This window comes from Schistosoma mansoni, assembly GCF_000237925.1.
Source record: "Schistosoma mansoni, WGS project CABG00000000 data, chromosome 1 unplaced supercontig 0010, strain Puerto Rico, whole genome shotgun sequence".
In the NCBI taxonomy this organism is placed as follows: Eukaryota; Metazoa; Platyhelminthes; class Trematoda; order Strigeidida; family Schistosomatidae; genus Schistosoma; species Schistosoma mansoni.
In genome coordinates this window covers 3,048,455-3,065,717 of record NW_017385987.1, presented here as the reverse complement: position 1 = coordinate 3,065,717, position 17,263 = coordinate 3,048,455, and the positions used below count along the sequence as shown (strand labels likewise).

General features: G+C 37.1%; 1 protein-coding gene across 1 annotated transcript in view; it reads right to left on the bottom strand.

Moving 5' to 3' along the window:
* Smp_010280 (unnamed protein product) overlaps positions 1–8,172 on the bottom strand; it is a gene marked incomplete at both ends in the record, with an annotated part of 28,248 nt that extends 20,076 nt beyond the window's left edge. The window contains 3 exons of the mRNA XM_018792023.1: positions 829–1,031; positions 5,695–5,812; positions 8,052–8,172. Of these exons, the coding sequence (XP_018644925.1) occupies positions 829–1,031; positions 5,695–5,812; positions 8,052–8,172 (442 nt within the window). The remainder of the gene's footprint in view (positions 1–828; positions 1,032–5,694; positions 5,813–8,051) is intronic.
* Positions 8,173–17,263: the final 9,091 nt, after the last annotated feature.

Sequence of the window (17,263 nt, the reverse complement as noted above, 5' to 3'; positions counted from 1 at the left end):
GGAAAGCCCTCACTTGGAATCCTCAAGGCCAAAGGAGAAGAGGAAGACCAAAGAATACATCACACCGAGGAATGGGAACAGATATGAGAACTCCGCGTGGAGCCCCTCTGGGTTACTGCCGGTCCCAAGCCCGGATAAAGGAGGACAGTTGGGCATGGGGTTAGCGACCCCATCCAGTAGAAAACTAACTCGCTAAAAAATGCTAACCAGAAAAAACCCACTCCCTTTTAAACAACCTGTAACTCGTGTTATCACCAGTATCGATTTAAAAATGCCATCAACACGGTTTTGAATAGGCATAACGTTTTTAAGATACTTTGCTGAGTAGTCTATTTAAATAAAAATTATACTTAATATAATAAACTGAGTTATGTTTTAGTTAGTTAGAGCAACTCTGTACTTCCACCATGTCATCACATGTATTTTCATTTTTTTGGTAGAACATTTATTGAAAAAACGATCGCACTTCTTTCAAAGTCATAAAATTTTTTTACAGATGTTACACGTCATTAAATAAATAATTTGTAAGTGCTTAAACTGTCATTACTATATTTATTATCTAATCTAAGAATTCACAATCATAATGTACAATTATTTACAATATTACACTCATTACTCCTGTACTATTTTCATTGACCTTAGTTAATTTTTTTTTTCAGATTCCAACCACCGTGACAAGGACAATATCATTATCATTCAAACAGTTTGCATGAGAAAACAAGCACATAACTAATCACGTAAGCCAAATTCAAAAGAGCAGAAAAATTCAAAATTCGAACACCCATTTCACTCCCGTCGATAGTTGTTCAGCTCTGAAATTCAACTTACCTCTGTAATCGAAACAAAAAACATGATAGCCAAGAGATGACAATAGTTTATAAATATTCACTCTCCAAGGAATAGCTCTTGATTTCGAATTACCATGGAAATAAATAAATACAGGTATATCATTAGGCAATGAATTCATTATTTCTTCATAACTCCGTGAATCGGTAGCACTAATTTCTTCATTATTCGATGGAAGAATATGCCTAGTGACGTTAAAAAAAACCCAGACATATGCATTATACAAAATAAGTAGGATCGGGTGAAATCTATCATATTAAAATGGAAAATGATTTCGGCATGTTTATGGAATTTCTATAGTAATAACAAGTAATCAGTAGTGAACAAAATTAAACCAGCATTTAGACTTGAATTTCTTTACTATAATATAGTGAAATATTATTGTAAAATGACACTGAGCAATCGAGAGGAAGAGCATTATAACAATCAAAGTAATTACTCAAAAACCAAACATTTGCTACGTTGCATAATATATAAAAAGAATTTTGATGAGAGGCCGGTATTATAGTAGTCATGTAAGAATTGAAGGACAAATGTTGAGAATAGGTAAAATACAAAAGTGAAAGAAACTCGAAAATCATTTAAATATTTTTTTCAAAAAGCGAGTCTCATCAAAGTTCTGGTACAAACTCATTCCTAAACCGACGGTCAAAATGGCAAGAGTGGTTGTACAAACTTCTTTTGGATGCACAGGTTTGGTTGGTGAGCACTGATTTCAACCGCTTCAGCAGTGTACAAAAGACGTACTCCTAAACCATGTGGCAAATTTGATGGATCATGATGGATAACCTGAAAAGCTTTATTCAATTCTACTTGATGACAAGTGTCCACCAAGTGAGCTAGTCATTCAGTCAACTACAACGTAAGAACAGGCACAAATATGCATCGGTTCAAGTTGCCACACCTCATATGCAAAACAAGATCAACACCAAATTCATAGAAGCAGTTACTTCAATGGTAGTAAAAAAACATTTAATAGAAGGATATGTATGATACAAGGAGAAAGAATTAGTTCATAGAAAGAAAAGCATAAAGTAATTTTAATCTCACGGTTTAAGAGCAGACAAAAAGTGTATACACACACAATTGTGATAGATTCTGAGCCATGTCACACACAGCTTACAACCATTGATTACGATAATCCAGTGGACCCCAACCAAGTAATCTGCATCTACCAATATGCCTCAGACTAAAAGTTAGTGACTTCAAGCACTAATACCACTTTTTAGTTTTCCCACCCCTAACTCTTTTCCGACCATCCCCGATACTAGTCAGAATTGTGAGTTGTGGTAATTGGTGTTCACGCATACGTAACACGTTGCCCAACCATTTCAGTCGGTGAAGATTTACAACCTCATCAACTGATTTACCATCATTCCCTAATACCCTGTGTCTAACCTCACTATTACTTACACAATGATGCCCGAAAATACGAGCAATATTTCTAAAACACCTGTGATCGAATACTAGCAACTTACGAGTATCTTCTACTCTTAATGACCATGTTTCGCAGCCGTAAAGTGAAACAGAACGAACTGCTGAGCAGTATCCCCCCCCCTTTAATTGATACGCGGATATCTCGCCTTCGCCATAGGGCACGTAAGTTGGCAAAAGCCAAACGAGCTTTTTGATTCCATACAGAAATTTCGTCAGACACCAACCCATTAGGGCGTTCGACTACTTCACTCCCTATCCTTAGTTCAGGTGTTGACGTAGTCCAGTCCTGAAGCAACAATTTACATTTAGAGAGGGAGAAACGCATTCCAAACATCCTGGAATTGTTGCTCAAAGCTACCAAAACACTGCATTTTATCAGTGTCTTCACCAAACACGACTATGTCATCTGCGTATTCTAAGTCGATAAGTGGACCTCCTGGTAGGAGATCAATTCCTGAAAATTCAGACAACGAGAACGTTATTTTCAGCAGTATGTCTATGATGAAACTAAACAGAAATGGAGATAGTCGACAGCCTTGTCGGCAACCACTTGAGGTTGCAAAATCAGATGACAGTTCGCCGTAACCTCTCACTCGATTGGTAGTGTTCGAGTAAACAGCCTTCACAAGGTTTATGTACTTTTGAGGTACACCTTTCAATGACAGACACTACCACAGAACCTTTCGGTCCACAGAGTCAAATGCTACATTTAAGTTAAGAAAAGCCATAATTGTCGGACACCGATAAGCATGCCTGTGTTCTAAAATCTGACGAATGGTGAACATATGGTCGATGCAGCCACGACCAGGTCTGAAGCCAGCCTGATTTACTCCTGTTTGCAGTTCACGAGTCATAGTTAGACGCCCAATAATTATTGAAGCTAGTATTTTAGATGCTATAATAGTCAAACTTATCCCTCTTTGATTATCGCAAGATGATTTTAACCCCTTCTTATATATTGGAACAATCTATGATTGTGACCAGTCACATGGAATTACGTCCAACTCCCAGATTTTAGTTAAAATATTAATCAACTTAATCGCTAAAACTGGACCACAATCCTTGAAGACCTATGGAGTTAATCCATCTGAACCAGCTGCTCTTTTTTGTTTCAGGTTACCTATAGCTTTTTAAACTTCAATTAGATTCCGGGGACCTACTTCAATGTTACATTCAGACTGTTTGGGAATGGTGGGTAACTGTAGAGTAGCTGAAGGTCAGCTAAACTGCTCTCTTAAGTGTTCCACTCATCGTTCTAAACTTTTAGGCTGAGAGCAGATAAGAGTGTCGTCCTTTTCCGAGATCGTCTCACTTGACTTCTTAATTCTAGTTTCCTTTATTAGTTTGGTGTTACCTAAAGCCGCTGCCCTTTCCATCTCTTTTGCTTTCGTTGCCCATCACTGCTCACGATCGTTCCGTAGACTATTGGTTAACCTAGATCTGATTTCTTCACGCTCTTCATCGTGTTCAGGGCCTGATGGGATGCTTACGAAAATCCATCAGTGCAATAGACTTAATAGAGATCCACTGGTTTTTTGTGACCCTTTGGTTTAAATCACTAATAGATGTCGCTGCTGTTTCCACAGCTGTTCGTATATCTTTCCAAGCAACATCTGAGTCAGCCTCGTTTTTAGAACTGCCTGAATGTGAACTCAGTTGTTCCTAGAATCTACTTTTGGCTTTCTCGTCCCTCAGTTCAATTCTAATGGGTCTTCTTAGTGTGGTTTTTTCTGCGTCCAGTGAGGCGCAAGTAAATGCGTGCTCGTATTAGAGCATGATCAGAGTCTAAACACGTATTCCAGAATGAGCGACAATCTTCTGTCGAGCCTCTCCAACGATGACTGATGGAGATATGGTCTATTTGAGTTCATCGTTGGTTTGGTGCAGGTGGTCGCCATGTTAGACGATGTCACTCATTATGCTTAAAATTTGCAGTTGCTAAAAATAAACGATTGTCTGAGCATAGTTGCAAGAGACAATCAGCCGAGATACTATAATACCCTGCCAAATGTCTTTTTGTTTGGTTTAAGCTACCTACTTGAGCATAAAAGTCACCTGCTACGAGTATTATGTCTGAGTGTTTAGCTTTTTGAAGGAGCTCAGAAGGCTTTCTGTAAAAGTTATCTTCCACTTCATCCGGGCTGCAGTCATTGATAGTGTAGGCAGAAACGATGAAAAGGCAACGACGTGTGTCCCTATTCTTTCGAGTTCTTATGGAGCCGTTTAGCCGAACAGAACATAGAAGACTGTTAATGGGGATCCACTCTAATAGTGCTTGTTCTGCTCTTGTACTAAGTGCTATGCCTATACTCGCCAGTCCACGAGAGCTAGACATTAGGCCGCTAGATACATGGAGGGTGTATCTCATCGGCTCTCCGTTTTTGCGAGGTGAGGTAAAGTGAATAACCACATTAGGATCCTGTATGTGTGTTTCGGAGAAACAGCATACATAAATGGTACGAGATACTAGGGTCTTAGACAAGGAGACTTGCTAGCCCATTTGACATAGAGTATGTACGTTGAAGGGTTCAATGTGTAGTTTGGAGCAAGGTTTCAGTAGACCTGGGACACTTTTGTGCACTAGAATCGTTGGCTATGATGACACTTGAGGAAGTCAAAAGAGGAAGTTTAGAATTGAAAGTGGATATAGGAGGAATAATCGGAATTGAACAGGGAGATTGATTATGAATAAAGTGATCTTGAGTTGTGTTAGAGGTGTGAGGGCGGTTGTCAATTCCCGGTTCCCCAAACCGTGGAAAGGACCAAATCATTGAACTATAAGGTTATCACTAAATCAGCTTTGAAATTAAGTATATTAACAAAACGCCAGAGATAAAATTGTTCTTCTCTTTAGGATATGACAAAAAATATATCCATCCGTTTAGTTAATAAATAACCAATTTACAAGTACTAAGTCAACTAACTGCAGAACTGTCTCATATTTCAACCACGCCATAAAATGTTTTATCAAATGGACACTTCTGTGAATAAAATTCCTCTCTACCAATGGCAGACCGAAGTTTTGTAGTATCCTAATAGCTCTTTATTCCCTCAAGTTTAATGAGATCAAGTCTGTAAGTTAACAAGTGTGCTTTCTTTCTAATCTTGTTCAAAAATCCCGTAACTAATAGCATCTTACTACTTTATTTCATGTTTACCAGTATAGCTCTAAGGTTATCAAAATATACTTGACAAATAATATTTCTCTTTTACTCCTCTTACTATCTACAGACACAGGAGAAATATAACTGCCAAGCGTTGGAATTTTTGCGTGATGAAATAATAAGGCGCAAAACCAAGGTGCTGTCAACTTCAAAGTTTTAGAAAATGTATCCTTTTAACTAAGCATACAGTTACACCACAAGAAATGTGCCAATTCAAATAGCATCACTCAATCAGAATGCAACTCACCATACTCCTAACAGAGCTTTGTCATCTAGAGAAGCGATGTAGAAATTGTGGGCATGCCCACTAGGGATGTTCACAGATTCAAAGTGTGTGTAGACTCTGGAACTAAAGCTAGGTCCACCTGCATCAAAAACAAGTTCAGAATCACTTCAGAGTTACTAAAATGGTACAAACAAACACGAAAGATATCACAAGGCAAAATATAACCCATTCTGAGATCATTCAAAGCGAATGTACGAAGTTAACACTTGCTATGGACATCCTGAGTTTAGAAAACCACAGTCTGAAAGTCAAAAATAGTACTACACAGTACAATTAGTCATTTTCACACAATCTTATTGACATGTTCAGAATACTTATTAAAGATCTCCAAATTATGGATTATGAAGTTAATTTCAGCAAATACTGTGTACGCTAAATTACTTCACAAATGTGTTGTTGAATATTATTCAAGCTTTGAACCTTGAAACAAAGTTAGTTAAAGATCTCGTGAAGTACGAGCGTAAAACCTCTTCCAAGTGTTGCTGTTCATACATTAATACTCGGTTACGTATAAAAAGATCAATCTAAAGCATCCTCAATATGAAATATTTTAAGCTACAAATTTAACTACACTTATAATTTTGTATTTTTCTCTACCTGAAGATACAAAACATTAGGATGATTATTTCCGTAGGTTTATCATGCGAACCAATATATCCATTCATTAGAGAAACAGATAGTATTGATGACACGCTTGTGTCTAAATGTTCAGAAGCAAACTCACGACTTGATAGCTTCCTGTCCTTTTTTGGTTGTTATATTAATTATGTATAAGTATATAAAAGTTCATTTGATTACTAGATGCATCCTATTTATCTGTTAAACTTTGCCAAGAAATGTTTAATTCTCATTGAACATTGTCTAAGTCACAAAAAAACACAAGCAAAACAATGAACAGTAAAAACGATAAAATGATACCACACTCATTTTTAAACTGATTTTGTTAGGAAATTTAACCTATCTAAATGATAGAAAGTTGAGAAGCACTCCATGATATTGAGTACATCAAACTCTGATACAACTTAATTCGACCTCAAATTGGACACTAAGAACAACATTATGGGGTAGGTCTAGACATCTGCAAAGCCTGCAATAGTACAGGCTATTTTAATTCTTTGGTCAATTCAACCATCTTCGTAACACACGTTAGAGTCCGTTAACATATTTACCACTCCCAAATAAATTGAAAGTCTAAACCAAATTCCTTTAGAAAATCCAATATGATACGATGTTATGACTAGCCCAGAATCATGCCAAATCTTAAATCTTATTGGGATCAATTTTTCCAAGGCCCCTTGAATCTTCCCAACGTTTACCTGTTTTCAACGGGGACTAGCTGTCTGTATACAGCTCTCTAGGTTTGAGAAAAAAATATAGAACGACTTTATAAATTTTTACTTTATTAGGTAAATGAGCACAGTGTGCATCGCCTAAAAGGGACCATGGAGCAATCAACATTTTTTACCGCATTGACTAATAATACTCCTCAAATTACTGGGACCTATACAGAGAATGATCCAAGACTGCTTGATATGTGTTTGTTACTGCTTCGATGACTAATGGGTTGCCGATGACTGAAACCTGTAGAAAGTCTTCCAAAAGTATTAAGAAATAAGTCAGTCATAACAATATAATATCAAATACTTTTACATAGAATCACGACTAAACATAACAATCCCAGAGTATTTGACACTCATTTATGAAACTAGTTACATGACAGTCTAGTGATAACAAATGTAAGCCTTTATAATAGATTAGAAATCGTCTTATGCAGTCCCGTTTTCTGTGGAAGTCAAGCTAAGCCATTTTTCTATGAGTAGCAGCAGGCCATCGATTTCAAAAATATCAAGACACACAGACACCACAGGTACTATAAATCTCAGATAAACAATATTTGGTATCATGCTCCATGTTATCAGCTTCACCTGCTTTCGCAAATTTACTTGGCCCTACGTGCGCTAATCCGATCCTGCAAAAATGTCAACTTGGACAACTCCCCAAGACAGGAAAAGCCAACATATGTAATGCTACGCACTCCTCGAACCCTACAAATTCGCTTATTTTCGAGACCTAATCTTTAATTCCGATTGCTTCATCGGTACTTGTTTTAGAATCAATTAGTGACCTGTATCTAAAATAGGTTCAACTCAACTAACCATGAGTCGAATATTCTATTCATGACTCAAATAAGACTATGTGCTATGATACATAAGAATTTACTAATCAGAATTCCCCATTAGTCATTTTCTTGATGACTTAATGAAGTTGGTGCCGTCGTTTATTCATAACAACAAGTAGTAGCTACAGAAATAACTCACTACGTGTTTTAAAAACCAGTCGCCGACAAAAGGCAGGAAACTTTTCTACAATCAACGGTAATGCTATGTACAAGATCAGAGCCAAGTGTATTAAAAATGCTGACACCCATAACAGAATCATTACAGGCGCCTAACAAATAGTCACTTTCATAATCTTGTCACCCTTTATCTAATTGGTATAGTTAAACAAAGACCACTTAAACCTTATCAGGGATAGTTCATCTATATCACCCAGTGAACGGCGTGCTCAGCGTCCTCTGCGATCACCAGCCAGTTTATATCAGTCACTCCTCGATATATTGATAATCTATCAACTATTTCTTCCGACCTCTTCGCTTCTGACTTTTGATTTCACTGGATGGGCGCAATTCAATTGTAGAAGGTTTTACTGGTAAAGTGTTGCAAAACTACAATATCTATGATATCTTCAACGTCATTATAGACGCAGCAAGCAAAAAGAAGCTTATAATTGCAGTGAGACACTGAATTATTGGTAAAGAAATTTGTCTCTATCCAACGGAACTGCTTGATATGCACCTAGATAACAGTGACCAGCCAGATGACAATTGGTCAGTCCTGAAGTGTGAGGTTATTCACAAGTGTGGTAAGTTACAAACATACAAACGATCATTTCCCATAAATAGTCTACAATCTGCAAATAATTTGTTGGTCTTCTTTAAAAGCTTTGGTGTTTACCGTATAAACAGTTCGACGAACGAAAATACCTTGCCAAATAACACTGATGAGCAGAAGAGGTGAGTGCAATAATCCTACCAAAATTTCGTACAGGTGCATTAAAGCGTGAAGAAGTGTCTTTTTACAATGCCGTTGACATGGATGTGGTTGAGATGCAGGCTTGAAATAGCCGCGTTCAATATTCCGCATTTCGGTTGTTCGACAGTGTTGCCTCGCTGATTGTCATGTAGGTTTCCTTACTTCGTAGATGCGAATAAGATAGTTTGACACAATTAGATACGCCATCATCAACGTTCGAATCCAGGCGTGCACGAACGATGTTAGAGGCCGATTAAGTTACGTATACGATCAAGTGAAGTTTTATTTAGATTTGATAGACTGCATACAGTGCTGCAAGATATATAGTCGGTCATTTCTGAACTGAGTGCAAATATGAAGCAGTTACTTTCGAAGTCCGGTGAGCGTAAAAATGCGCAGGAATTCGACTGCGGACTATCAAGTCAATAGTTCCCTGTCATATTAGGAGGAACTGAGAACTTTTGACGCTTGTCTTCATCAGGAAGACATAAGGGACAGATTTGTGCGTCAACAACAATAATTTGATTATTTATTCGCATTACAGATGGCCATGTTGACGCAGTTAATGGATGATAATCCTAAAAAGTCAGTGCCCTATATTTTTTCATTCACCGTGACACCTTAAGTCGCCGGTCATTTCACGGCATTCGGCACTTCATTAAAACGATCACTTCAGAAGTGCACGTTTTACGGCTGCATACGAAGTAACATATATATTTTTAAACTTCAGATGCATTAACTAATTGATTCTTGTCATCATCTATTAACGAAAATACCTTGCGAAACTGTACGACATCGCGACGCAAAGTTATTTTCACGAAATAAGAGACAAAGTTCAAAAGCGTAATCGAAGGAAAAAAGAATACGTACATATTATTTTAAAATGGTTATTATTCTCTATTGCTCTTTAGGTACAGTCTTCAGTGTTAACAAACATAACTGTAAGCTCAGCTTTAAGCCGCTACTTGCACAAAAGCATGTTACTCAGATATAATAACGTTTTTATTCTTTACATTTCAGAATTCACATGAAGATTATTTTGCTTCTCAATAGTCGAACAGGCGTTACGAAAAGAAATAATCAGTGGAATGTTTATCATGTTCAACTCCATTTTCGATAAACACATTTTTAAAAATGTGCTTACTTTCTTATTTGCATGGGCAACTCTTTGTAAAATACAAACTAAGGTTTGGCTAAAGAATAACTGTACAGGTAGTTCAGACACACACTATCGCACAGCTGATTTCAAAACACGGGGATTGGGAAAATAACGGTTCTAGATTTATTGAAAAGATGTACATTATTACCTGAAGAAATATCAGCGCTCAGTTATTCAACCAATAATTGTTTTCCCAATAATCGATCGAAATTACAATAAATAGACAAATTGGTAAGGAATGTAAGAAAATTACCGATGCATCAAAAAATAAGTGTTATTCTATCCTTTCTGTATAGATCAAGTAAAAATCCGTCCAAAACCTAATAGTTTGTTGTTTTACAACACAAAGTGTTTACCAATTATGGAAAAGTGCTTCAATTCACAATCAAAATGCACAAACCTAGTCAACTCATGCAACACAATCAAGGGGGGAACAAATCAATATGGCTGCCACCAAGACTAGATATCAGCTAAAACAACATAAAGAAAGAAAAATGAGGAAACCATAATAAAATAAAATATCAACATATCAAATGGCATCAAAAGGACTAACATAATCTTCAACAAAAGAAACCAATAGGAACAAGTTACAAATGTATGCATGAAGGGATTTTTACGCACAAAACCTTCAAAATGGATCTTACACTCTTTGAATAAGTTTTGAGAAAGCCTGTTTGATTTTCAATGCATTTGCAATTGAGCATATGCGCCCTATTAATAAAACATCACCTGTTCTTTCTTTTGTAACTCTTTTTAAATTATAATAACACTTGGCAAATACAATTAAAATATAACGATCTATGCTCTAGCATCTGTCAACTACCCATGGTGTTGTACAACAATACGCATTTTGTTGTCAATTAATTTCTTTGAACATATACCGTTTTCTGCGCGGATTACAGTTTTCGTGTAGCGTGTTGCGGGAGCGAAGGTGAACACAGATGTTTGGGGTTATACCAAAGGTGTTTTAAAAGTGGATGCAAAAGTAGACAATTTGGCGTGTATTCAGGCGAGGAGTAGACATTTGAGCGACATTTGAAACGCAGAGCGACATGGAGGGGAAAATCCACACTACTTCCCTCAGACAGGCGAAAAATTAGATATTTGGGCGCGTTTCCCCATAATTTCCCACTTATTTTGCAACGAATTTTCCCTTTTATTTCCCCTTTGTCCGCCTTTATTTCCCCTATATTAATTGTTTGGGTGCTTAGAGGGAAACCTTAATTATGATGACTTTCCCACCTAAAAGTCGAACAATCCTCGATAATTAACAACAACAGCGAAACTTTGCTTGTATTCGTTTACTGGCCTAAACCAATGCACTCTAGTAAATGGTGAGGATTATGGAACACTTGGACGACAACTGCACGTTAGACATTGTGTAAGCTTTTGTTTTCTCTCCCTTTTCCCGTCCCACAACTATTTAGTTTTATCCTCAGATTATATATTTTTCCCGTCGAAAACATGTTTACACTAATGTGTGTTGTTTTTTCAAAAAAACATAAACACCTTGTGATAAAATTTTCCGCGCTTACGCATGGAGTATATTTTCGAACACATACCGTGTTTTTTTGCATACGTTTTGCTCCCTTACACATGTACGAGTGTATTTCGGCATGCACTGACACTTTTCTTTTTTCTTCTCCAAAACAACTGGAAAAAATTCCCAAAACCAACAAAGAACTGGACGAAGCTAATTTTTTATTGTACATTTTTATTGTTATGCTGTACACCATGGCCACTTCCGAGTAAATATGACCAGATGCCGTTGGACTTAACAGCCTATCAGAAAAGTGTTTACCAACAACATGTTTGTTGGGTATGAACTTTTAGATCGTTGCGTCTTAGGGTCATTGCTATCTCACTGGGTGGTAGGGAATTAGAATTAAATAAATTCCCAAACTAAATAGTTCTGTGAGTCGTTGACACTCATTCTGACTTCGTTAGTTTTACTGGACACACCCTAACTAAAGGTGTCCTTTCACACATCCATATCAGATCAATGGTGTGTGTGCGATGCTACTCAGTCCTTACAACTACTAGTCAATTTAAATCCAGCGCTTTTCAGTTCATCGACAAGTCACTCATTTCTGACTTCTGGCTTGACTACCACAGACTTTATTCCGTGTAAATAAGAATGGATTTCGAGCAACGTTTTCTAAGACAGCTTCAAATCAGTGGATAGTAAAAGTTCAGCGTGACTGCTTTATGGCATGACATCAGGTGTTTGCCTATTGACTCAGCAGATATTGAATCGTCTTTGGTTTATAGAACTCTCCAAAACGTAAAAACGCTCTAACCACTATATTGCTATCAGTGTAAGAAATAGTATGTACTTTTCAAAATAGGCAGATAAGATGATCTGGGCAATAAAACCTCTGGTTGTTTGCTTTCGTGGGAGGTTTCTATGTCAACGTTAACACGTCAACCTAATGTATCGCATGCCAGAATATAGGTCATATTTACGTCCATGTAGTCATTTAATTTGTCATATTATGATGTATTTTTTCCACTAAGAAACTAGATTATGCTGTGAATTCTGCTCTGGCTGTAATTTTTATTTGTCACGTCTGACTGCGTTGCGTTCGGCATGAATTGCTTGCTTCCATATTATCCTGAGCCATGGTAGGCCTGATCATGCTTTTTTTAAGTAGACCGTCAATGAACATTGTTAATGGAGAAAGGCTTGTTGTGCTGTAAACTATGTCTTTATGCTTCACGGCTATTGTCTTCAGTCTCAAATAATATCACTTGCCCTCTGTTAAGGTGATTCTTACTGGTCTATAGTTCGTGTTTTGAGTTTATAGGCGTAATTATCTACATTTGACTACTTTGAGTAACATGTCTGTGCAAATGAAACAATAACTATGACCTCTGTCTAATTTGTTGTCACATCAACCACCTGTGTTGTCGGCCGAAGTAATGGCCATGTTTACGTTCATATAGTCAATGAGCTCGTCATATTACCATGTATTTTTTTAAAGGTAGATTATGCTGTGACCAGTTTTAATTCACTGTGTCAGACTGAGTTACAATGAACACATGCTTCATATTCCGAAATGATATCCTAGGATGTAAAGAGCTTAATAACAGTTAATGGTTGTCTTGAAGCAAGCCGTCAGACCCATAGCAGCCCGCTTTAGATAAAACTATCGATCCAAATCAGTCTCATTACAAATATAAAAAGTACCTTGGATGTTGCTGTTTTTGTGCACCACAATATGGAGCTTAGTTTGGGAAAAGTGATAAGTATGTTCGATTTGCATTTGTAGCCTGTACTCCTGGCTCTGACGATGTTTCAGAATCACTGCTATTATTCGGTTTCCTCACTGTTAACATCGATAGATCGATAACCAAAAGGCCAAGTTGTTAATTTCCCGGAAAAGAGCAGCGTATTTTACTAGAAGAGGAGCTCTCTACGTCAGATGCAACCAGCTGTGGACAGGTATTCAAGATCTTTTTAACTAATTGCAGTGTTATTTTACCAGATACTAATTCTCATTGTATTTCATCCCACAGGACGAGACGTAAATAAATTAGAATACATCAATGGAAGCAAATGAATACAAGCTGCGCTTTGCACAGATCATATGAGCTGACCTACTCTTCAAATTATATTCATGAAGATGTTAGAGAATCACAGTCGTATAAATTTTGCCTTGCTTTAAAACACTGAACTTGTCATGTTTATTTACTTATTTCACGCACATGAATACATGCACTTACTATAGCTTCACAATCACCCCAACTATCTATGAGCTACTAGTTATACCCTTTAGTTTCAGGAAGAATACAACGGACAGCAGTTTTGTATTATCAGTGTGAAGGTTGTTAGTGAAAAATGATGTAAATGGCCATTTGATATTTCTTGATTGATGAAATTGTTCCCGAACAAATTTGTATATCTGATTCTATTTCCATCTATCAAGTTAACTGTTGTAAAAAATTCCGAGAAGTATGAGGTTCTTGTCATCTAGTTCACACGTGATAAGCGACACTTGAAAGTAGCACAAATAAATTCGCCTTTCTTTCCATGGGCATTCTACTCAAATGTTTGTGAAGTACTCAGGTCCCTGTATATATTACCGAACGAAAGTGATCAGTGCTCTCCTAGCCCTCTTATGACTATACAAACCAACATGACTTATCACTTCAGTCGGTCGGTGGCGATAAGTAATGTGCGTTCTAAACATCCCCGTCGGTAAACATGCCATCTTTAGGGAGACTATGGGCCTGATCTCACAGATTCTAGAAAAATGTCCAATAATGTCAGAGCATGATCTCGAATACACCTAATCTCAGTGAATATACAACAACAGTAGTATTAAACTGGTCATAATACCCGTCGTTTTCACAACAAGTAAGTATGACTTTAGTGGATGTAGTGTGATGCTTTTATCTTTCCAAAGTAGAACATATAACAATTAAAAAGTCGGCGTAAAATGCTAGTGGACAGAAAACGCACATTGTGCGTTTTGTCTTTGTTGACAACCTGAAAAAATGGATTAGGAGTATTAGCTTAGCAGGTGAGTGTCAGTTTGGAAGGGGAAAATGGACTTACTGTGTACGAAATATTTCTAGTGTGACAATGGGTGTAAACGAATTCGAGTGTTTCAGGACGTAAGGACGACTTAAACTGCATCAGCTTTATGCAAAAGTGATTCGAATAGAGAAAAGCTGAAATCTCTCGGTTTTCACAAATTAATGTAACTATGAGCTGCATGTTTTTTTCATTATGGGCAGACTTTCAGAATAAGGACAATGTTGAAGGTAGATCAATTTCGACAAATAAAGACTAACAGCCAAGACTTCTGTCAGACGCTTTCAATGCAAAGGTGGTTCTGTACTACCTAGGATGAAGCTATTATGTACCGGATGACATCGTGCCGCAAACAAAACGTGACTTGGCAATTGACAAATGTTGGTCGATAAGGAAATGAGCATGATAACAGTTATTTACTCTTTCACTCTGAGCATAGCCCTCCGACCTCCTTTAATGATCAGAACAACAAACCCACACTACATCCTAATAGCAGACCCCTGGATTATCGTCTTTCAGATTACTTTCATGCTCAACATAATGCATCCAAGTCATCTAACAATGATATTTGGTCTGTTTTCAATGATGAGCTTTCAATAAAAGGTTCATTGTGTCTCTAACTTGGTCCGAGTTTGTCAGGTGCATCGGTCCCACGAACCCTTTGAACATACCCTTAATACTACAAAGAATTTTTTCTTTCACAGATCTTGACAACATAACAAGCAACACGTAGGAACAAGTATGCAGACGTTTAAAAGGTTACAGGTGGAAGCAACATTGATCTTAATTAAAAATAAGCTTACGCTGGTGTCTGATATCCTCAACGAAAAATTTAATACTGCAGCGAAACTTTAAAAAGTGGTGGTGTTACATCTGTGGTCTTTCGAGGAAAAGCAGGAACAACGACACGGCAATAGTATTGTCGACGTACTTCAAACAGAAAGCTGTATCATATTTAGATACCTATTAGCTTCTTGAACGTCAGCTAAACTTTGTTAGACCTCATCAATAAGAATAGCGTCAAGCTTGTAGGCGGCCAAAGACTAGCTGTTGTGTGGTGCTACAATACTAGCATAACTCAGATGTAGGGTCAGTAGTGCATTATAACTTGGTTTCTTCCCAACTCTTCAACGGAATATGGATCTATACTGTATAACTTTCAGTATACTTTTATCACGCTCTTCTTATTTAGGTTTGTTAGGCTATCTGGTGCTTTTGTGTCGTTTAGAAGTCCATTTATCCCACCGATAATCTGACTTAATAAGTGTCTTTTTTTAACATAGACCGTTAACTAATTTCAAATTATGTTACACGAGGGAAACCAGTCTGAAAGTGACATCAAAATGTTACACAAGCTTTGAAATTTATTATAGGAAGTTACTCATTTGGGTTGATATGGTACTAGGCGCACTGGTCATGAAAATTGAAGGATAAATTCGTTTCCATAAGAATGTGAACAATGTGAACGAAACTCGGATGTCCTGTAAAAAGGTTGACGGACTTTATGAAAGCTGTGCTGCAATGGACGACTTATGGTCGAGAAAATAAAGCAAATAAAGTCTAGGGCTGTTTATAAGAAACGTTATGTAATCAGTGAATAATCCACCAGTTAAAAACGTCGGGTTTGACACACTACTTTGTAATTTTTCACTGTATGACAGTCTTATGATAAACACAACACTAACTTTTCTGAAATATTGAGGGTATTATTTAAGGGTTAGGACAAATTCATATGTTCCATACATCTGTTTTCTGTGATGCATATCGACAGTGCTGAAGAAGAAAAAAAGGAAAGGTAAGAAGCGGAACAGTCAATGATATTTTCTTATGTCAATTTTCACCACTCCTTTTATCGTCACTACGTTCATAAACCAATAAGTGTAGTGCCTTTCAGCATAATTGTAATACGATCTCTCGGTGAAACTACAATTTAGAGACGACTTTTGAGAAACGCCAAAATTACCTTGGAATGTCCATCTACTTGCCCAGGTTAAATGAAGGTTTTATATTAATGTGAGGTATTAGGATAGGAGTTACACTTGAACATTATGTAATAGGAATTAGATTTAATGTTTTCATCATAAACTGACATCAGTTATAATTTCAAAATGGTATTTAACAAAATGAGTGGATGATTTTTGCGCCAAAATCCAAGATCTGTTATCCTACACCTTTGAACAAATCCTAAGCGACCTTTAGAAATTTTAGCCAATCAGAAAACAGTCGGTATAGAGTAAGGACAGATTATACACAACCAGAAAATTACAGTGAATACATTTCTTACACATGGTTTAAAAACTTTTCGAAGTTAGAGAAATGGTCTGCAGTTCTGAAATCGAACTACCGAGAATACAGAAACTCACCCACGTGACTCCATAATGGTCGACCTCTGGAGCCAAAGATTCTTTTATCCTCGGCCATACTGCTTCTATATTATTTGTGTGCATTCAGTTTGTGGAGCCTACAAATTACCGTTTGTGGACGACAACACGATGCAGGTAAACAAGTCTATGTGAGCATCGGTGTGCTATTCAGTCATCTGTGTATATTGTGGTCTCCAGATGCACATGCTCTCGTAAAATTGGTATTATAGTTGTAGCTTGTCGGTTTCTAAAGCACTTGAAGTGTTCTTTTTGAGATGTCCCATCGTATATGCCAAGGATCAGTCAAGTATATTTATGGAAATGCCACTTATCCAGTCTTCTTTAACACTTTGTCCCCTAGTGATTTGCGTTTTTG